Source organism: Myotis brandtii, unplaced genomic scaffold, assembly GCF_000412655.1.
Source record: "Myotis brandtii unplaced genomic scaffold, ASM41265v1 scaffold48, whole genome shotgun sequence".
NCBI classification, from domain to species: Eukaryota; Metazoa; Chordata; class Mammalia; order Chiroptera; family Vespertilionidae; genus Myotis; species Myotis brandtii.
The window spans coordinates 4,337,761-4,360,872 of NW_005368341.1; the positions used below are offsets into that span (position 1 = coordinate 4,337,761).

The 23,112-nt window shown below is 41.0% G+C and overlaps 1 protein-coding gene across 4 annotated transcripts in view; it reads right to left on the reverse strand.

Annotated features, from left to right (window-relative positions):
* The window catches only part of DYNC1I1 (dynein, cytoplasmic 1, intermediate chain 1), a 248,208-nt gene that overhangs the window by 122,348 nt on the left and 102,748 nt on the right, over positions 1-23,112 (reverse strand). For all 4 annotated transcript variants that reach the window (XM_005876054.2, XM_005876057.2, XM_005876053.2 and 1 more), the window contains one exon: positions 1,234-1,323. In XM_005876054.2, the coding sequence (XP_005876116.1) occupies positions 1,234-1,323 (90 nt within the window). The remainder of the gene's footprint in view (positions 1-1,233; positions 1,324-23,112) is intronic.

The following is a 23,112-nucleotide window of genomic DNA, read 5'->3' on the forward strand; positions in this document are numbered from 1 at the left end:
CAGCTCCTTATCTCCAGTACATCTTAAGGACATTTTGCAAAAGCAAGAAGCGGGTATCTTAATAAATTCGGATTTATTTTGTCTCATGTTACACCTGTGTCAATGATATTTTATTCACCAGCTTTAAAAAAGTATGTTCTTAGTAGAAGTTTGAATGTGAAATCTCTTCAATCAAATCCATTTAGAATCTCTCAAGAAAAGTAACTTTATTCCCTTCTGTGGATGCCACTATTAGAGATGAATCCACTCCTTGCCCTCCATTGTGCCCCAGAACTTGACTGTAACCAACCTCAGTGCCTGAACAGACTGAAGTGAGTACACGTGACCAGTATGGACCCTTTCCTCCAAATGTCCCCAGTGACAACCATGTGACACACATTGTGCCAGAGCCACAGGCATCTTTAAAATGTTAAATCAAATGGGCTTCTAATTAGAGTTATGTTGACCTATATTGTGGGCATTCGGTAGGAAATATGGAAGGATCTTTTAAATGCACACTCTGTTCTCACGGACACTCCATTGATCAATAAGAATGACAATTTCAAAGTTCTCTTTTATCTGCAGGGCTGAGAATCTAGAAGGGATATAAATCAGATTTTTAGGGAAACATCACCTGTAGTATTGTCTTCCCCTTTCTTTTTCTTTGTTATAATTTTTAAAAATTTCAATTACAGATGGCATACAATATTGTATTAGTTTTGGGTGTACTGATTAGACATTTCTATACCTTCTGAAGTGATCGCCCCATAAGTCTACTACTCATCTGACACCATATGTAATTATTACAATATTATTGACTATATTCCCTATGCTGTACTTTACATCCCATAACAATTTTCTCTTTTGCTTTAGTTTCCTTGTTTGTTTGTGTGTTGTTGTTTTGCTTTCTTGTTACGTTATCATTGGGAATATATAACAAAGCTTTTAGATAGCACAATAATTGATAACAAATGTCTTATTTTATCATTATTCTGTAATAATTTTACTGAAATCATGCCTGGATTTGTTGCTGGAATTGTGGATGGTTTGCACTCTATTTGCCTCTATCAGTCAAAATAAAAAAATGACTCTTGCTTTGGAGATTAAAGTTCATGTTGCTAAATGTAATGTATTGAACAATCATAGAAAACCTTCCCACACAGGGGGTGTACATTTAATTTTTACTTACCTCTAGAGTCCCTTATGGTAATAAAATAAATCAAATAATGACACAATTTATCTCCCACCCCATACCTTCCTTCACTTCCTGTTTTTTGTCTTGATTTTCCAATTCTGAATCGTGGCCAATTTTAGGTTCCACCATATCCTCATCATCTTCATCCTCTAGAAAAAAAAGAGAGAGAAATGCACTATTATCGTTCCTTCAAATCAAAGCCTTTGGTTGATGGTGGGAGGTAGGGGCAAAGGGTAAAGTTCCAATCATTTAGGGCAACTTCTAAGTGAATCAGTCCACAATGAATGCCCAAGATATATGTTCATGAATATATAAATAAATTATCTACAAAAGGAGCCTCTTTGAAAGTCCCCCCAAGTTGCTGAGAGAGCCGCCCTGAGTCAGCACCTGCTACCTCCATCTCCAGGCCCTCACCACATGGGATGTCTTGGAATTGCCTCTCTGACCTCTGAAGCTTCTTCAGAGATGGCCCCAAAACAGATCTTAAAATGTTTCCACCTGGGGCACATTCTCCACAGGGGACACCTGCTGTACAGACGACTCATTTCCAATTTAATTCTCACCAAATTAATTTGTTTTTGACCTACAGGAAAGGGTTAAATACAGGTCTGACCCCAGGTCAAATGCCATTGGCAAGTAAACCACCAGGGGTAGGGCCCCCAAAAGTTGTTGCCATTGGCCTCTGAGAAAGCAACCAACCCACATGGCATTTACACATCCAGAGCAGCTCATGCATTAATGTGAATTTAATGAGCACTAACAAATGGGCCCAGGAGGCTACCACTGCCAGATGTTATAGTGCCCTTCCTGCCCTATGCAAATGTGTGCTCACTCTCTCTCTCTCTGCTCTCAACCTGCCTGTCTCAGAGGCCCCTTTCATTGTAGGCCTCTTGGAATCATCAGTCACGATGTAGGGGAGAGTCCAAAGGTCATAAGAAAATCCAACTTATAAAAATAAAATGATCTAAAGAATTAAAACTTGCTTTCACAGTTTTTAATATATTACCCTCACTCTTAAGTATTATATTCACTGAAAGTTACTGATTTTGGTGGTTCAAATGGAGTTTAAAATAAATGACTTCATTTCCTTTCCTCATACATTCATTCATATATTCATTCATTCAACAAATATTTACAAACCTTCTATAAGATCTCAAGCTCTCTATATAGTCCCATTTCCATCACAATAAATCCTGAGACATATTAACTCAAAACTTCAGTACCAAACAACTAGAGAATGCCCTATAAATGCATACTTAAATGTCCAAATAAGTAAGTATGGATAGCCTGAAAAGTAACTCCAAAAGTTCCCACTATATTAAGCAAGTGATTTGTGTAAGGAATATCAATTTTTAAAACATGGATGTATAAAGTATAGCAGTGCAATTTAGATAATTAAATTTTTAAGTGGGAATTTTCATTGAAATATATTACTCTATACACATGTATATAGGTTGTGTCATCAACCTCATTACCTTATAATCACACTATATATACATATCAGAAGAAAATGTAAAACACTTTTAAGGAAAACTGTCATTTATTAATAATACATTTATTAATACACACTGTTGAGATAAAAAGTTGCACTGAAATTTTGAAAAGAACACAGATTTTTAGATAAATAAATCTTTATAATGTTAATAACGCCTCTAAGACCTTATCCCTATATAAAGATATTACTGCTATCTACCCACTGCAAACCTGCTTGGAAATTCCTGAATAAAACATTCGCCAACACATGTATCTTCATGATCCAAAGACCTAACACAAAGCCTGGTGAGGCACTGGCTGGAGGGAAGTGTCCTCTTCTGCTAAACTGTGGATGGGGAGGCAATTTTCCAAAGGATACTGATTTGCTGAGAAAATGGCCCCATTTCTAAACATTCTAGAGGCATTTTCAGAAAATGCAATGGATTCAGCAGCAACACCCTGACGCTTACTAAATGCCAGCAACTCCAACAAACAAAGGTGGTTAAGGCCTGTGTTATTATGTGTTGAACTGGGCACCCCCAAATTCATATGTTAAAGACCTAACCCCAACAGCTCAGAATGTGACCATACTGGACATAGGGTTGTTGCAGATATAATTAATTAAAATGAGGCCATACTGAAGTAAAGTGGGCACCTATTATGCCCATAAAAAGGGAAGGTTTAGACAAAGACTCACACACAGGGAGAACGCCATGGGAAGATGAAGGCAAAGATGGGGGTGATGCTTTCACAGGCCAAGGAGCACCAAAGATTGCCAGCAAACCGCCAGAAACCAGGGAAGAGTCATGGAGAAGTTTCTTCCTCAGAGCCTCAGAAGGAACCAACTCTGCCAACACCTTGATCTCAGAATTCTAGCATCCACAACTGTGAGACAAAAGCTTCTGTTGTTTAAACCACTCAGTTTCTGGTACTTTGTTCCAGCAGCCCTAGCAAACGAAAATGCCAGGCGAGTGCCTTATGTCTACTGGTATGATCTATGCCCTAGTAGAAGAGATACAGGAGATACACAATAATAATACCTACAGCAGTGATGAATGCTTGACATGCATACATACTCATTTATCAGAACTTGGTACCATTAGGCTAATTTTATAGATGAGGAGACAGAGTCATGGCCCATCCCCCACCAAAAAAATACCAAAAAAACCTCCAAATCATGTCAAGCCATTACACATGCTGTCCCTCTGTCCACAGAATGACATGAAACAGAAATGCCGAGGAAGAGAAAGGCCTAAAGTACAAGCAGGTACGATATTCAGTTGCAGTACAAGGAGGCGATCGTGGAGGTAGACATCGCATGGCTTCAACATGGACCGCTCTTCCACATAAGGCTGAGTCGAGGAGAAGTTAGGTTTCACATCCTGGAGAACTACGCAATGGGTGGTTTTATTATTCAAGAATATACATGCTGCATCCAAATTCTCGTTTTCATTTCAGAACCCACTGCCCTGAGACCCGACCAGCCAGCCATCCTTACTACAAATTCCTCTGGTCAGACAGACACACAACCTGGGTGGGAGCAGGACGTCAAGAGAAGTAACTGATCTGAGTTCGAGGCTGGGGTCTACCACTTGCTAGCCTCTTGATGTTACACAATTCAGAGAAACTCTCCAAGCCCCGCTTCCTCCTTTGCTGAGTGGGGACAATAATCCTTTCTTAAGCCATCAAGAGAGTTGGGAATATTTGTTCCCAGAAACCTTCAAGCTGGTGGTGCCTTAACTTGTATGTCAACAAAGATTTATTGAGCACTTAACAGTAGGACGTACCTGGTGCTGGGAATCTGACAAAGAACAAGACAGACACAAATCTCTGTGCTCAAGGAGCTTCTATTCGAGTTGCTGCAAAGAAACCTCAAACCAATAAACAAAACATGCACTGTATCAGGTAAGTGCTGGGGGCGGAATAGAAAGCTGGGAAGGGGGTTGGGCATGCAGGGAAGGGGAGGGAGAGTAGAGATTTAAAATGGAGTGCTCAGGAAAAGCCACACTGAGGTGACATTTGAGTAAAACATTCAGGGAGTTAAGGGAGGGAGCCGAGTGAAGATCTTGGGGAAGTAAAACTAATAACAAAGTCCTCCATCTCATTCACCAAGGGGTGAGATGGGTCAAGTTCTACATTAATTTATTATCAGTTCCATTCACTATGGGGTTGTGCTTTTATCAGAGCCATGTGGTCTCTACATTCACATCTTCTAGTTCTTGAAATGAAGCCAGTTTCATCAAATGACTTGAATTAGTCAGCTTAAATAGTATCAAGTTCTCACCGGTCACAGATATAAGGGCGTTTGTTTTAAACATTAATTCCTGGAAGCGTCAAAAAGCAGCATCATGACAGAAAGTGGCCCTTAGAATTTATTGGAAAAATATTATTCTATAAGGGCTTGGCCATAGAAAGGGCTAGGTTTATGATAACAATGTGCTAGTTTATATAATGTGTTAGGTTATCTAATTCTTTAAGTAGAAAATCCTTCCCCAGAGAATATGTGTTTGATGAGTTTTTTTTTTAAAAACTAACAAATATCTATTGTGTTTATAATATGTACAAAGTCCCATAATGAGAGAAACAAAAATTTTAAATAGTACCTGCCCTTTTAAAGTGGTTATAAACCAGTTGTAGGCATTAGTTTGTAGTGGCCACAGAATTCTTTGTCCATCAAAGAAAGACACAAAGACACAAAGTAAGAGTTTCAGTGGATTCACTAAGGAAATAACACAAGAGACTGGTTTGTTTCTCTGCATACTGATATGTTTGCCTTGCTCAGCAAAGAGAGTGTATTTTCCTTTAAGACTCAGGTTTCCTTTCTGGTGCAATTGGAATTACTTCTGTTGAAACCATTTTCAGAACAGTTAAATAACGGTAAAGAAAAGGATTTATGTAGACCCACTACAGACTACTGATATATGAGTTGTGCCACCAGTTCATACCCGGTTACATTTCCTCTGAGATCGGAGGGGAAAAAAATTACCACCCATGTGTGGTTTCCTGTACCAGGTCCACACCAGAAATTAAACTAGTGGCAGGAGTTAATGACCTGTCAGTGACGGGGCTAATTTCAAACAATGGCATCTTTGGGACACATTATTTTATTTAGCACCCAAATTCTGCCTCTCCCATTGCTGCATTCTTTCCCTCTAACGTGGGGAAAATCTTTAGTAACCACTGTCCTCCTTCCTTAAGTGTTTCGGAAGGTCTACGAAAGAATAATTGCATGTTCAGCAGCAATCACCCGTAACACTTAGCACAAGGCCGGGCCCTTTGTGTGAGCTCCACAAGGGCTAGTTTCCTCTTCCAGTCTGTGGTTCCAATAAAGCCGACGTAGTCGATGTGAACATGCCGTCGTCGGGTTGTTGAACTGCTCTGATGGCCTCACAGATCTGAGACACTGGGAAGGGAGGGTAGTGGGATGTTGTTACTGCTTGGCAATCAATATAAAAGTCCCCTTCTGTCTGGGGAGGGGGAATGGACCCCCTTGGGTGCTGACATGCTGGGCCCTGCTTTCCTCTCCTGAAGCCCAAGGGAAGACATTATCCTACGCTCCATCTCCTGGTGGCCAGGACACAGGTAGTTAGTTACCTGGGCAGTCAGAGCAGATGCTCCTAACTGGGGCTTTGTCTTTAGAGCCAGGAGACAAAGCTGAGGGGACATTAGGATTCGTCTTGGGCAAAAGGCCATAGTAACAATGGTGTCCAACATCTTGGTCAGATCGCTCCAGGGGCCCACCGTCTGGGCTGGTCCCTGCCCTTTTCCAAGTTTGGTCCTTCGGCCTCCTGTTGATTCAGTGAGCACCAGATTTCCCTCCAATAAATCTCACTAGAGGCGGTGTCAGCATGAGATTTCCTTCTAATAAGTCCCACTGGACTTGGTGCCGGTTGCTTGCAACCAGCACTCGAGTGACACAGGGCAGCCCTCTGTGAATGAAATGGCTGTGTTTTATAAGGTCAATGGGATCTCACTTTCCTGTGCTCTCCCAGGGCCTGCAAAACCCCATCATAAGAGGGTGTGAATGCCCGGATCGAGCCCTTGCTGCCCTATTCTTGGCTTTCCACGAGGGGACTGCGGCCCTTCCACTAGCCATCACATGGGAGACTGCTAAGTCTGGTCAGGGGCAGGACAGCAGGGAGCTCAGTAGGCCATTTCACTCCATCCTTCTTGATGCTAAAGGCCACCTTGCTGCTGCCAACGGGTGGAGGCACAAGGCAATTACCAGAAGACTTTGAGTAGAACAGGCCAACGACTATAAGACGCACAATTACTATATGTACCAGTAAGAAAAAAATGATGCTGCTATTTAAACCATAACACATCATCAATTCTAATGTGAAAAATTGTGAATGTTGGAGTTGATAATTTGTGGCTCAGAAATTAATAGAAACTAGTTTCCGAAAGATAGAAGAAATGGCAAGAACACAGAGTCAACTCTAAATCAAACTTATTGCTGTTCTGTTGTTGGTGAACAGGCTTGGAGCAATACAAAGACACATTTCTGTTTTGTTTTGTGGGTTTTTGTTGTTTTGTTTTGTTTTGTTTTGTTTTAGATGTATTGCTTTCAATGTCAGAACAAATGCCCTAGCCACTTTTATATAATTCTATGTATAGATGCTTCAGATGGTGATTCTTTTTATAACATATTAAAATATTTCAACAAAAAAAACAGAGTTAACTCTCAAATATAAATTTGTTTTCAATCAAAAAAATAATGCACTTTAGTGAAGAGAGTCTTTGCAGTTCTGACTTTGGCCTCATTGTTTCTCACATCCAGTGCCACTCTGGATGACATTTATGTCACAAATTAGTATCCCCGGCTGAGATGGGCCTTCTGGGCCTGTGCGGTTCATTCCAACACGAATGTTCCACAGGCACCTCACACCTGGCATCTTCAGAGCAGAACGCCTGCCTTTTGCAGAGATCTGCCCCTTTGATTGCAATCTCCATCCTGCCTCATGGGACTACCATTCACATGCCGTCACAGCTGGATACCAGAGTACCACTTTCAACCACCTTACTCTTTTCCATCAGAGCCAGTAAGAAAGGGCCTCTGAGTCCCTTCAGTTCCTCCTCCAAAATCTGTCTCAAGTTCCCCTCTGTCTTTAATGCACTGCCCTAGTCCAGGCCATTACCATCTCTTGCCTGGGGTATTACAGTAGCTTTTTTCACTGGTCTTCCTCCCATTGCCCATCTTGCTCTATATTTATAGTAGTTTCATTTTTTAAAAATACATCTATGTATCCTTTCTCCACCAAAAAAAAAAAAAATCTTCTGTAGCTCCCTATAAGTTTTAGTATAAAAGCCCAATAGCTCCTTTTTTTTTTCCACCTCATCTTCCATTGTGGGCAATGCACAGCCACCCGATGTCCCAGTAGGTTCATGCCTCAAATGCATTGCACATTGGTTTTTCCTGCCTGTGTTGAGCTTCCCTCCAATATCCAGGAGGTGTCATCACTAGCCCATTAGGACGCAACTCTGGAGCTTTATACTTCCTCCCAAGCAGATCTGTTGAGCCCCTTCATTGTCCCACCAACCCACCTTCTACGTATCTCTATGACAACACATCTTAGTCCCCTTGAAATTAGGTTTATGTATCCATCTCCACAACCAGATGAAAGTCCCTCAAAGACCGACTCTTGTTAGTCTCATCAATGTCAAATACTGAGACTAGTAATATAAAGACAGGTGATTTTTCTGGAAAGGGAGGAGTTTTGAAGCACACCATTTAGGACACTGTAGGACCAAACAAGTTTAAACTTCTTTCTGAAGATCAGTTTTCCACTTTTAAGAAACATAGATTTCATTTGAATGTTATTTAAAATTCCAGAAGGAATTCAAGGTATTGATGATGCTAAATATAGCTTTTGAAACCTCATTTATCTCCTTCCCAGACAGCCCTTTAGTCACATTCTGAAATATCTCTCTAAGGGGCCACCTGCTTCTTGATGAAAATACTGCTGCCAACCAGCCCCACAGAGAAATTGGAGGCTTTTAAAAACACGGTGGACAAAGTCTGATTTTGTTTAAGAATATGCAGGCTATGTGGAGGCTGCAGGGCAGTGGGGGAGCCTGGAATGAGAGGACAGTTAGAGGGTAAGCTATAGTTGTAATCCAAGCAATAGATAATGAGAACTTGACTTAGGGTGGTTCAGTTGTCAGTGAGTGTGATGAATTGAACTGTGAATTTAGACCTGTGTTTGTACAGCAGACATTGAGAGCTCACTCAAGTCACCCTACCCTTGGACCAGCTTCGTGTACAGCTTGCCAATTTTGCCAGGCGTCCAAAGAGAGCCACCCTCCCTATACCTAACACAGCGGCCAAAATAAAGTATAACATGCACCACTGAATGCTTACACAAACCAAGGTGAGCGCCTCTGTGCTTTAAAAATATGCAGGAACGACATATTTTGTGGGATTTTCAGTAAGCACTTTGTTAAATATACTACATGCTAATATTTAAAACACCTTCACTTTCTGGTCTAGAAAAATCTGGCCCGAGTAAAGAAAACATACATTTCTCATCAAACAGAGCACTCCTGTTAACACTCTAGGCCACATCAGTTCTCTCCGAAGGCTCTAACATGACAGTACTTGGAAAGTTTACTTCCTGATGGAATGTCACCCAAGGCATTGCAAATGAGAGGAAATGAAAGAAAATATTCAAAACGAAGAGAGGAAGCCAGAGAATAGTACTTTTTAGCAGCTGTTTCTGAAACTCATAACTGTGCTGACATATAATATGCATGCAGTAAATATGTGCTGAATGGAGTTAGTGTGGATTGGTCGGCTTGCCTGGGAGGACAGAGACTAGGAAAAGAACAATGCTCTTCTCAGAGATGTCCATGGGTAACTTCAGCATTTGATGTTTGGGATGGGAACGCTGATTGATCTGTATTTTCATATACTTTCCTCCTTAAACATCTTTAATGGCTCCTTATTTCCAAGATTATCTCAGCATTTAAGGCCCATCATCATCTGACTCCAATGTAATTCTCCAGCATTGCTCAAAGCAGAAAAGCCCTTGACTCAACTGTGTATGAAACAGGCCAAGTTTGTTGTCAAAAACTACCCTCTCATCTTTCCTTTCACTTAGCCTTTTACATTTTTCAGGCCTCCATCTCCCAAACTTTCTAAGAAAGTCATGAAGCCTTCAGCCACAGAAGAAATCAGTTAGATGAACTAATTCATACTAGTGTATTAGAGAATGGTAACCCAAAGTAATTCACCTCTAAGGGCAAACTGCAGTTCTTGCAGAACCTTAGAGGGAGATATTTTGAAGGAGCAGAGCAACCCCTCAAAGCCAGAATCATCCGTGGCACAGTTCCAGAAAGCAACACTGCCACTGTACTTCATGTGAGTAGGCCTCTTGGGTTGAGTAGGGCACAGACTCTGTCTATCCTTGGTAGCCTTATTTATATAGATGGCAGAGAGAGAGAGAGAGAGAGAGAGAGAGAGAGAGAGAGAGATTGGGCAAGAATTCAAAACACTTGAAAATGCAAAATGCAATTCTTGGCTGTTTAGAAAGAGAGAAGGGACTCCTAGCTTTCTCTTTCAGACTTAAATGACTTTTGCTGCCTGTTTTGGATTTTGGCTAACTCCATCCCCTACTTTCTGTTTCCTCTACCATTTGTTCCAAATGTGCAAATCCCCTTAAGAGGGAACATTGCCCTCTTAAAGAAAGTGGAAAAGAAAACTTGGGTCACAGAACCAGAGACATCACCATATCTAACTTTCAGCAGCAACTGGAGTTGTGTCCCCAGTAAAGTAAAACTTTCCAGGTCTCCAGGTACTAACACAGTTATTGTTATGTTAATTAGTGAAAACTAGAGTAAAAGAAATAAAAACCATTTATAAACAGAAATTGTTTGTGAAAAGAGAGTGGTACCTTCCATCACTAAGTATCATCAGCTCTGTCTATTAATGTCAGCAGTCATCACATCTATGTCATCCCACTCTTACATGTTCTCTAGCATTCCTTTTATTAATAGGATCAAATCTTGTTAATTCTCTCTCTTTGTATCCCCTTCACTTTCACCTCCTTCTCTTTGGCTAAGGCCATTACGACCTCTAATGTAGCCTGCTGTCATAGCCTCCTAGCTGGCATTTCTCCCTCCAGCCTCTCTCTATCCTTAGCCTTGCTACCAACAACACTCAGATTAATCCACTTAAAACAGTGAAAGTCCCCGACAGTGCATATGATGTGCAAAATAAAAGCTGGATTCCTTGGTCTAGTGTTCAAGTCTTCTAGAATCTGGCTCCTGCCTGAATTTCTTCTGCTGTGTTCATCCTCCCATGCTCTTGCCCACACACACACTCCAGTCAGCCTGCACGGGTACTTTGCTGCACAAACTCCCACATTTCCATCTGTCCTTTGGTTCATGTTGCTCCCTCAGCATCAGTGTCAGGCACTATTCCAGGTGCTAGAGAGATGGCAATGAACAAAATGGACAAGGCTTCCTGCCTTCATGGAGCTTGCATAATAGAGAAGATAAGTCAAGTATGCAGCATTAGAGTTGAAAATGCTAAAGAGAAAAGCAAAGTGGGTAAGGGAGGTGGAAAGGTGGGTATCACAATTTTACATAGGTAGCTAGGGGTCCTTACTGAGAGGTGGCATCAGAAAAAAAGACTCAAGGAACTGAGGTATCAAGTCATGGGGATACCTGGGCAAAGCATTCTAGGTAGAGGAAACAAAAGCACAAGGGCAGGATTTTGCCTGCAGTGTTCAAGGCCTTGAATAGCTTTCCCCGCGTGTAAAATCCAGCTATACTACAAAATCTGACTCAAATACCCCCCCCCCCCCGTTCCCCATCTCTCCTGCACTTCTTCTTGAAAGGGATTTCTTCCTCATGTAACCTTTCACAGGGGCACTCTTAACTTTTTTTCACCCAATCAAAGAATTACAATGTTTAAGAGTATGGCATTTATCACTCTGTACTTTATTTACCACACTTTTCATTTTAAGTAGAACACACCCCTGTATGTCTATGGGTTTTCTTCATCCAAGAATCTGAATTTCTTGGGAGTAGGATGCATTAATTAGTTATATTTATTTGCTCCCATATTGTTATTAAGTAAATATTCCTGACTGTTCTAAATGTTAATAGTCTCATTTCCACAGTAGTTCTAAGGAGTACATTTTCTCAGCAGTGTCTATCCCCAATGTTTTAGCTGAAAATGTTGAACTGAGCTCAATTTCAAACTTGAAGTTTGCTTTTCTTGATCACTAGGTCTCATCTTCACTGACAGCAACAACTTGTCTAAACTACCCAGAAAGTCTCCACACTCACTGTGAGGTTCCTGGTCCTTTATTTTGTTTCCTGCCCTGGTCATAGTCACTAGGTATTTACTCACCACCTAATATGTGCTCAGGTCTGTTTTAGGCATCATGGAAAAAAATAGCTATCGATTTAGTGATTCATATATGTCAAGCTTTATGGTAACTGTCTTATGTCCATTAACCCATTTAATCCTCATAGTAACTCACAGAGGCATACACAATTAGTTCTCTCCATTAAGTACAGTTGACATTCAATATTATTTTATATTAGCTTCAGGTGTACAGCATAGTGGTTAGACATTTATATAATTGAAGAAGTGAGCCCCCAATAAGTCTAATACTCACCAGGCATCATACATACTTATTATAATATTATTGACTATATTCCTGTTGTACTTTACATCCCTGTGACTATTTTGTGGCTACCAATTTGTACTTCTTAATCCCTTCACCCTTTTCACTCAGCTCCCTGAATCCCCTCCCATTAGGGTCCCTGTTCAAATTCACATAATCTATGAGGTCTTCCCTATCCAATCTGTATAATATAGCAACATACCTCACACCATTCTACCCTCGCACAAGACACTTGCTTTTCCCTTAGCCTGATTTTAAAAAAATGTCATAGCATTAATAACTATCTGATTTTATAAATTTATGTATGTGCTTATTTATTACCTGTCTCCCACCACTAGAAAAGGAATTCTACAACATCATTCACTGTGTCTCTTCTTTGCCGTTTCTGAAGCACCTAGAAAATAGCTCGATATGTGGTAAATGGCAATAAATACCTGTTGGATGGTAAGACGACTGAATGCACAAAAGAACAGCAAGGCAATACTGCATCTTGAAACCAACACGCACACAATTCCAACCAGCAGAGTAAAGACATCCTTGTTATGAAAATCGGAATCCCTCCCTCTCATCATGGATGTTATAACCCCACAGATCTGGTTCCTTGACATCGGAATTATCTATCTCTTCAGCATTCATATTCTCTAGAAAATGGAAATAAGATCTTCTGAGTGCTTTGTGCTGACTTCCAGTTCAGCATTTTCTCATTCTGGTGTCCAATCCCCAGGCCAGAGAAAACTGGTATATTTTCCATCTGGAAATACATCAGAATTTATCACAGTCCAATTCTCAGGGAAGATTATTAACACATTTGTTTGCTTTTATCCTGACATTAACAACTCTATTGGGGGCTAAATTATTTCCCCTGGTTTCAACGTCCAAGTTTTCCCATCAAATACAAAGTCCCTTGTCTGTCAGTGAAATAATTTTCTATTAATTATAAAAGAAGAAAGTTAGCAGTTTGAGAGTCTTAAGAAAAGCATTTGTCTAATCCAAGCGACTGATTTTTCCAGTTACTTGGATTATGTACAACTCTCAGTTGTGGTCAGATTCACAGATTTCAAAGTGCCCCTTGTTTTTACTTTCTGGTCAGTCTAGACAGACATGGTTCTTTCCTTCATTTTTCAAGCTGTTGAAACATCAAGATGGTCAAAAGAATCTGAATCTCTAGAGAATAAACTGAGCAGCACTTCACTGGAGACTTCAAAATGTTCTACTGAATACCCCGCCCCCCCCCAACCCCCCAAACAGAAAAACAACCTCAGTGGTACCAGGAGAGATTTCACTTCAAAGGCTCAGTGTGAATGTGAGAATGAAACTGTGACAACAAAAATAATGACCATGACTGTCCTATTCGGAGTGGAAAAAAATAGTCTAGTGGTCAGAGCATGGGGTTCTGAAATTTTTGCTTGTTCTCAGCTATTTCAGTTTCATGCTGGTGTCCTCACCCAACCTAAATTAACCCCTTTAATAATAATTCTTCTATTCATTGTAGTTGGACCCAGGTTCTTGAGAAACTGCTATGTATAAGGCATGGCTACATCCTATGGGGGCCATGGAATTGAATCAAGAAAGATGCTTGACCTCAAAGGGTTTTGCATTTGGGCAGGGAAATGACAGTTGTTTATAAATCTCTACATGATGAGGGCGAGTGCTTGAAGATGTGTGATGGGAATTTAAGAGGGATAAAAACAACATCCGACAGGAAGAGGATGGACAGAGAGAGAAGAAAGGGAAGCGGACCTTTTATGGAGTTGGGTGTTGCAGAATAGTAGGATCTAGGCAAGGATGTAGAGATGGGAATGCAGAGAGTACTATTCCAAGAAGAGAAAAGAACATGTACAAATGTGTAACAATGGAAAGATGTGTACAGTGAATGGCAGGTAGTTCAAGAGGAAATAATGGAAGGCCTTAAACGCCAGAATAATTAGGGTCAGGCACATTTGCTATTGGATTCACAGCTCTCTTGAGAAGCATTGTAAATCCACATTGCTTCAACTAATGTCAACAGAGAGTTTTAAGGATCCCTAGATACTTACTTAGCAGTGCCATGACCCAGGAAGACATTTTTCCCATTAGAAATTTTGTGGTAGATAAATTATCTACATATTTCCCCCCCAGAGATAGCATGACCTTTTGTTACAGGTTATGTAAAAGATAGGTTTTTTGGTTCCTTTAAGATTTATTTTATCATCTGTGAATCAGGGATGGTAACTTCTGTGCTACTTACATAACAAAGTTGTTGTGTGAAACAATGACATAATGAAAGTAGAGATGCTTTGCCAGTGGTAAAGGCTATAAGGTGTGTCATTAAAATAGGGTAACTGTAATAATAATAATTACAGCTTCTTGGTGTCCAATGGCCCACCTAGACACAAAAATGTGCAAGGTAGAAAGAGGGTATGCAACAGAAAAGAAAAGAGAGACATTCCAGTTAGGGCTCATTGTAGAAACAAAGGGCTGGAAAGATGCACAGTGATAGCTATTGTTGGATGGTGGTAGGATTTGGGGATGATGAGTGTAGAGCAGCTAGCACAGTTCAAAAGCCAGAATATAAAATCATGGTTCAAGTTGTATGAGACAGACTCTAAATCCTATGGAGACTAGAGAAAGCATTTAAACTATGGAACACAAACGGGCATTCAGGTAGAGCTGGGCTTACTTCAGGCATGAGCTTGACTTTAAAGGACAGGTATGATGGGCAGGGGAAAGGGTGTTAGCATCTATCTCATTTAGGTTAGATGCTCTGGGCTCCCATTGCATTCTACACTTTGTTTTGAAAGGCACATAACCATGGGATTAAGTATTGACTTCTCTCTGTACTCTGAGTTCTGAGCCCAATGTCTGACCCCAAAAGATGCTCCTTAACTCTGTGTTGAATCAATCTGGGTACATGATAAAGAAAGGTGTGAAGTCAGGAGAGAATGGACATGCATTCAAGGGCAAGGGAAGAAAAGCTGTGCAAGAAGGCAGCAAAGGACAGGAATAGTGGTCAGGTGGGAAGCTATGTGACAGATAGTTTGGAGCTAGGCTAAGGCCTTCAGTTTTGATGGAAGAGTGAGAGCAGGGACACAACTAGATTTAAAATAGGCATTATTTGGTACCCACATACTTATTATAGCCCTGGCTGTAATGCAGTCTCAGGCAGACCCACAAAGGAGACAGAAACAAAATCACGGCCACCATGATTTGATCATGTGCTCTAATGAAATGGGACTTTTTCTCCATGTGTGCCAATCCCCACCCCATCCTGCTTGTGTCCATTGCTGAGGTAGCCTTAATGTTTTAAAATATCGCCTCCTATTATACAAGGAGGCTTTGTCTCCATCTTCTTCCATTCCATACTATTCATTGAGCTCTCATCAATGCAGGATCATAAAAACATACTGCTGAGAAGATCTATAAAGAGTTATGGAAGTACTGCTGTGAGATTTTGGGATGAGGTGTGTAAACCACATTGCATGATGCTCAGAAAACTGGATCAAACACTATGTTAGTGGAAATTGTTATTTTCTTCTTTTTTCCCTCCTCTTCATTCTCTCCCTCCTCCTTCTTCTCCTCTTTCTCCTCCTTCCTAATGCCTCATTGAGTCTTTCACTGAGTGGATGAGCTATTGCAAGCCGTAGAATTGCAGGCTCCCCAAGTTCACACAGCCAGCTAGAGGCAGAGCTCTGATTGGAACTCTCTACTGATTCTGTCTCCAGAGCTCTCCCCACTCCTCACACTGTGGCAGCAAGACTGACGTAAAGACAACGAAAAGCCTCAATTCCAACTAGATTTGAAGCAGAAATGCGTCTCAGCAGAGGATTATCTGACACACTCTCAGCAAGCCTAACCTGTCAAGATGGCTACTGCCTCATTTATTTATTCCCCTTCTCTAATCCCAATTTTTCTTTCTGAATGAAGTCATTAAATTATACAAAGTCATTAAAGCACCCGCCTGGCTACCAGCCAAGCCACTGTGGGCCATCAAACCCTCACTGCTAGAGCCCATGTTTGGCAGAGGGAAGTTTGCAAACACAACTCTATACCATTAAAATTTGAAGATTCTTTTTTGGACAGGCTAATTAGACCAAATCACTCAAACAGGTCTAGACGATGCTGAACAGGGTTTAGTATCTGGCTCGGAGCCTGCTGTGGTCCCCAGGGCTCTGCTGCTCCTCTCCATCTGCGAAGGCACTTCCTTCCCTGTTTTCACAGTGTTGAGCATTGGCCTAAACCTTCTGGATCCACATTATCTGCAGCTGTGGGGACCAACTGAGAGGAAGCATAGTTCATGCTGATATACTTGGAACACCTCAAGTTTCTATCACTCTACATCCCCTCTACTTGGAAGCAAGCAGATCAAATTGGCCAACTGAGTTTTCTATATACAAGGAAACTAGAAAAAGGAAGATTTAAGGGCCTTTTCTTCTAACCCCTCCCTATGGTGTTCATTCATCCCTCTACACTGCTGTTGAAGTGATTATGCTAACATTCAAATTGGGACATGTCACTTCTCTGCTTAAAACCCCAGCATTCCCTCATTCCTCACACAGGACAAAGGCCAAACTCCCTGGCATATAAAACCTCCTGTGAACTAAGCTTTGCCTAATTTGTCATCTTTTTATCACACCACTCCTCCTAGTGCAGACTATATTCTAATGATTTCATTTATGTGAACTTGCCCCTAGGAGACGGTCTACTGGAATGGTTAGGAGTACAAGCTCTGAGTTGTGCTATTGGGCTCCATGATGCTGTAGCACATAACCACGGGGACACCATCTTCACATGGTGGCTAACATTTATTGAGCACTTACTAAACGTTAGGCTCAGTTCTGCCTGATGGTCATCCCATTTAATCCTTACAATTACCTGCTGATTCTGAAATCATAAGCAGCAACTCCCAACTCCCTCTGGAAGTTTTTTTAAAAAAATGTTCTAATGAATGCTGGTTAATCTCTGGGTGTAACATTTCATGTAATGAATGTTTTTGCCTTATTTTATAGTACAGTATTTCACTATCATGTGGTTATTATATTGCCTCTAATGCAAATCAGTATTCTCATTTTAGAGCTGAGGCAGAACCATATCTCAGAATAAGGGTTTTCTGGTTATGCAACAAGTCACTGAACTCAACATATCCAGGACTACAGAACAACCAGACGAAGCAGTGACAAAGCAGTGATTTGGTATTGTACTGAATGAACTGAATGATTGGCATGATCATTAAATATGCTTGTTTTGGTAGCATCTTGTAGTGCCAATAGTCAATTAAATGAGGAGTCTTACTGAGCATCCACTGTGCAAGCCCAGGTGACTAAATACAGCTTCCTCCCTTAGAGAGCTCAGAGTTGAATCAGAGAAGGTAGCAAATAAGCAACTCAACATGAATGTGCCCTGTAGACCAGGGGTGGGCAAACTTTTTGACTCCAGGGCTACAATGGGTTCTTAAACTGGACCGGAGGGCCGGAACAAAAGCATGGATGGAGTGTTTGTGTGAACTAATATAAATTCAAAGTAAACATCATTACATAAAAGGGTACGGTCTTTTTTTTTTTTTTAGTTTTATTCATTTCAAACGGGCCGGATCCGGCCCGCGGGCCGTAGTTTGCCCACGGCTGCTGTAGACGCTGGTCCTTGTGCTTAATGCATTTAAATGTGGCCAAGTACCCAGGGAGGGAACTGGAACTAGGCTAAGGACATTCCTGTTGTAGGATATCAGTTTCCATCACAGGGAAACATCTCCATTGTTCTGAGGTACAGTTAAGACATGTAATTTTTTCATTTCAAATACTGTAGTGCATTTCAAATAGAAGTGACTTTGATTAGCTAAAGCACACATCTTCCTAACTTGGCCAAGTGCAATATACAAGCACCACATTTCTCTCAGGAACAAACACCCATTCCCCCTCCTCAGGTCCAAGCTTCCTGAGCTAGAGAATGCTACAGAAACGTGGAGCTACATTTATAGAAAAGAGCACCCGGAACTAACACCCTTTAAATACACCGAGGAGTGAATGAGCAAACTCCTGCAGATTATATTCACGGTCATGCCAAATAGGAATAGATTGAATAGAATTTTTCACTCTGAATTGAGCTTTTGTTCCTTTCATATAAGCTGATCCTGTCTGAAATTCTTAGGTGAACTGATTAATGTTTTTCCAGAGGTGAAATTTTTCATACATCTTTGCTTCTTAACTCTCTGTGGTAAAGGGGCAGTTTCTTTCTTAAAAAAAAATTCTGTTGTGTCTCAGACTGATCTTTTTGTAAAATACAATCAACATAAATGACTGGAAGTTGCAGCAATTCTGAATCCCCATGAAAATGTCTAAATGCTTACTCTCCACTTCTCCGCCTACTTCATTATAGATTGATGACTAATGGTTTGTGGACAGGACCTTCTAGGGAGCATATGTTGCATAGTACTGACATATATGACATTCAAGGACATTTAAAAGACATAACAAAGAAAGTAACATCCATGTGTCTTTAACAGAAAGGCAACTAATAAAAATAGTCAGACTGTTCACATGAAAATATGCTTACATTTTAGCATTCAGCTTTTACAGCCTATATCTTTTATTTTATTTGGAAATATATTTTATTGATTTCAGAGAGGAAGAGGGAGATAGAAATATCAATGATGAGAGAGAATCATTGATTGGCTGCCTCCTGCCAGCCCCACACGGGGGATCAAGCCTGCAACCTGAGCATGTGCCCTGACCAGGAATTGAACTGTGACCTCCTGGTTCATAAGTCAACACTCAACCACTGAGCCACACTGGTCGGGCATACCCTATACTTTTTAAATGCCTGATCATTGTAAAGGTGCCAAGTAGCCAAAGACTAAAAGGTGTTCCACAAACAGCATCTACAGTAGCACCATCCACCAGGATGTCCTGTGACGATGGAACTGGTCCATCTGTGCTATTCAATACAAGTAGCCCAGCCACACGAGGCGATTGGGCACTTGAAACTGAATTAGTGCAATTGAGGAACTGGATTTGAAATTTAATTTAATTTTAATTATTTTCCACTTAAATAGTTTCCTGTGGCTAGTGACAACCATACTAGACAGTACAAGTCTAGCTAATGACAGCAGCAGAAAAATTTTTAAATAAACTATTTTTTAAAAGAGGTGGCACAGAAAATATTAAAAAGTGAAAGTGAGAGATCTCAGAGGGAAGGTGGGGTGGGAAGAGACCAACCAAAGAACTTATATGCATATATGCATAACCCATGGACACAGATAAATAGTACGGAGAAGGCCTGGGGTGGGATGGGAACCAGGTGGAGGGGGAAAAAATGGGAGACATCTGTAATATTCTCAACAATAAAGATTAAAATAAAATAAATAAAACAATAAAAAGTGAAAGTGCCTGGATAATGCTTTTGGATCCACAAAGTCTACAGCTGCCTCCTCCCTACTTCTGGTCCTCGCCGTTCTGGCCTCATTGCTGCCTTGGAGTTCATGGTTTCTTTCAGCGTCCACAGGGCTGTTGCCAGAGCAGTGAATGACAGCCAGAGAGCATGGGAATTCCTTTTCTTTGTAACAGCTCGAGTTAATGAGATCTCCGCTGCTCTCAAGACAGTCAAGGCTGCCTGGCCAAAGTGTTGAACCAAGGTGTGTGTGCCTGCACAGAATTAAGTCACAAGTAAAGCACTTATTTCTGACAGCAGATTTATAATAGGAAAATCTCAGCAGGAATAAAGAGTTGGAGACCCCAACCACAGGCTTTTCATAAACTTTGCCTTGATTTAGTGACTCAAACAACCAGCGAGGAAGGCAAACTGCAGAGGTAATCCTATCATCTTTTCTCCAACCAGCACCATTCCATCTTCTTGGCTTCCTCACGCTGCTACCATGAATTCAAATCATCTGTGTTTAAAGTTAAACTCCGTGATTGACAGCTCCTTATGGTCTCAGCCCTATTGAAGATTATTCTAGATATCTATCAGTTATTACTACAAGCGCAGTATGATATTCAATACCTACAGTGAAAACTGTTTTTAACAGTGTAATGTCTGATCTGTTTTGAAAGCGATTTTAAAATAAAGAACTAACCATAACCAGGTGGTGAAAATCCAAACATGTTTCTTTTTTTCTTTTTCTTTTCTTTCTTTCTTTCTTTCTTTCCTTTTTTTCTTTTTTCCGTAGGGGCAAGGGAATGGGGGAAGAGAAATAAAACAATGTCCTGCAAAAGGCTATTCCACTCACATAAAAAGAGACAAAATATAGTTCACTTGGTTTTGCAGTATTTGTTTCTTTTTAAAAATGTCTAAAACTGAAAAACATTGTTACAGTCATTACAACTTCGGGGATTTTATTTCTAAAAGATGCTTGAGTCACTTGTAAAAATGACTAATTTATGAAAATACATCCTAGCATGTGAAGGGACACCTGTCTGTTTGGTTCTCTACAGGATCCTCAGAGCCCAAACAGCCAGCCCACAGTAGGTACAAACATAAATATTTGCTGAATGAAGGCACGAATGTGTTGAGATAGAGACCTATCGTTATAACGCATGACTATTTAATGAAGGCCACTGACTACTTTGACCAGTTTCATGCGGCTCCATGGAGACCAGAGTTGTTTCACTGTTTGGCTTTAAGCTGGGTTCTGCCGGATGAGCAGACCTCGAAGGTTCGATGTGATCAGTCATTCCCTAAGCTCCCTCTGAACTCAGCCACACACCTCAGCAAGTCCGAACTGAACAAAGGAAGAGATAAAGCAACCTGATGAGTAAAAGAAGGACCCAGGAAGGACAGGAAAGAGGAAACAGGATGGGAAAGTGGGCATACATTGAAACTTGTGTTTTTCTCTGAAAGCTTATTATGCAGCACCTACAAATTTTCTATCTCCGCTTACACAAAAAGGTTTCCTGCCTGGTACAGAAGTAACACAGTATTCACTTCAAAACAGCCTGCATGTGGGAAGGGAAAGTAAAAGCACTGAGCAGGGGTCACGCACACCCTTGGGCTTGGTGAGGATGTCAGCGAGAACCTCCAGGTCAGGCAGTGGAAAGAGGTTACTTAGCTTTTGCTAGTCAAGTGGGGATAAAGGGGGAGGGGGCACAAGGGATCTGAGCTTGAACGCACGTCTTCGTCTTGATGAGGCAGCTCTTGTTGACGAGTTCCCAGTGGCATTTTCAAGATTCCTGTAATCACTAGTTGTCACTCTCCGCCATTAGTGAAGGAAGGGAGTTGCAAGGGGGAGGAAAAGATAAGCTAAAAAAAAATCTACCACCTTATGTCAGAAGTGATAGATGCATTAACAGCGATTTGGAACAAATCTGAGAGTCAGAAGGACAAAAAGAAGCCATCCCGAGGAAAGGAACGCGAGTGGGCCATCTGGGGGCAAACTGGCCTGAAGACAGATACAACACGAAAGAAGCAAAAGACAAAAGGAAAGAGAGAAAGGGCGAATGAAGGACAGAAGAAAAGAAGGGAGGAAACGGTAAGAGAGAGTCTTATGCTCGTGGGGGCAAACTGGCCTGAAGACAGATACAACACAAAAGAAGCAAAAGACAAAAAGAAAGAGAGAAAGGGCGAATGAAGGACAGAAGAAAGAAGGGAGGAAACGGTAAGAGAGAGTCTTATGCTCTAGTATCAGAATCATTCAATCGGACCCAGAGCACACATTTCAGAATCAAGCAGGCGACCAAAGGCTTATTAAAGAAAATGATCCTTCCCTGTTTGTCAATTTGCTTCCCCTCCCCATCTGCAAATAATGAAACATAAAGGATTCCGAGGGCGACTGAGAGGAATACATTCCACCAGGCTGTGGAGAACCGCAGAGAAACATACAGAAAAGAAGCGTCAGGGCGGGGTCCTTCCTGGACTCCACTTGGCTGAGCGTCTGGGTGAAGTCTGCAAGGCGAGCAGCATGAAAGCCCTTACACAAGAAACCCTTCCGAAGCGCCGCCCTTTGCTGCACAGAGACCACAACACAGAGCAAATCTGCTGTGTAGGCGTGCATTCCTCCCGCTAGAAAAAAGATGGGGGTACCACCGTGTCATGCAAAGATTTGCTCTCGTTTTGTGAGCTGCAGGCATTTGAAAGTGGGTAAAGCAGGTTAGGATTGTGCCATAAGCAAAGATATTTTAAACTTAACCTCCAATAAAAAGATTGTATAGGATGTATTATTTAAAACTGTAACAGACAAGTACTGGTAAAGAAGGCAAAGAAAAAGAGAAAACAAAACAAAAAACAACTGTTTCAGGTCCCAAGCAAACTTTCAAAAGCCAAAGTCAGAGAAGACTATCCCAAGCTGATCCTCAATTGGACTACCCCATGTTTTGTCATAACTGAAAAAATATATAGCACCAACGCCTCTTCTGTAGCATAGCCCAGCCTTCCTAAATACTGCCCATGACCTTTAAGGCCTTAAGAGCTTTGTGAAGAGAAAGGCCAAGTCTACAGAAAGGATGAGATGGAGTGAAGTCATGTTTTCTTCACCACAAATTTGAGGGCGGGCCTGGGGAGGAGAGCTGGCGTCTCATTGAAGAAATATCAAACATGCTGCTTAGCAAAAAAATCAATTTCAATTATATCACAAAACTTCTGGAACTGGTGCTGTCCACTGAGCAGAAAATAATGATAAGAGTAAAGTGCTATTTATGAAAACGTTAAAAGGTATAATCATTGTCACCAAAATACACTGTCTATTTTATTCAACCCTGTTCATTCTTAGCTCAACAGACTATTTTATTTTGAAGAGTTATGAGACCAGTCTCAGGGAAAGAAAGTCTAAAGAAAACACTGACACTTTGCAACAGGTAATGGATATTTTACATACCCTAGGGTGGAGGCAATTTGAAACTTTATTGTGTCATGGTTATTCTACAT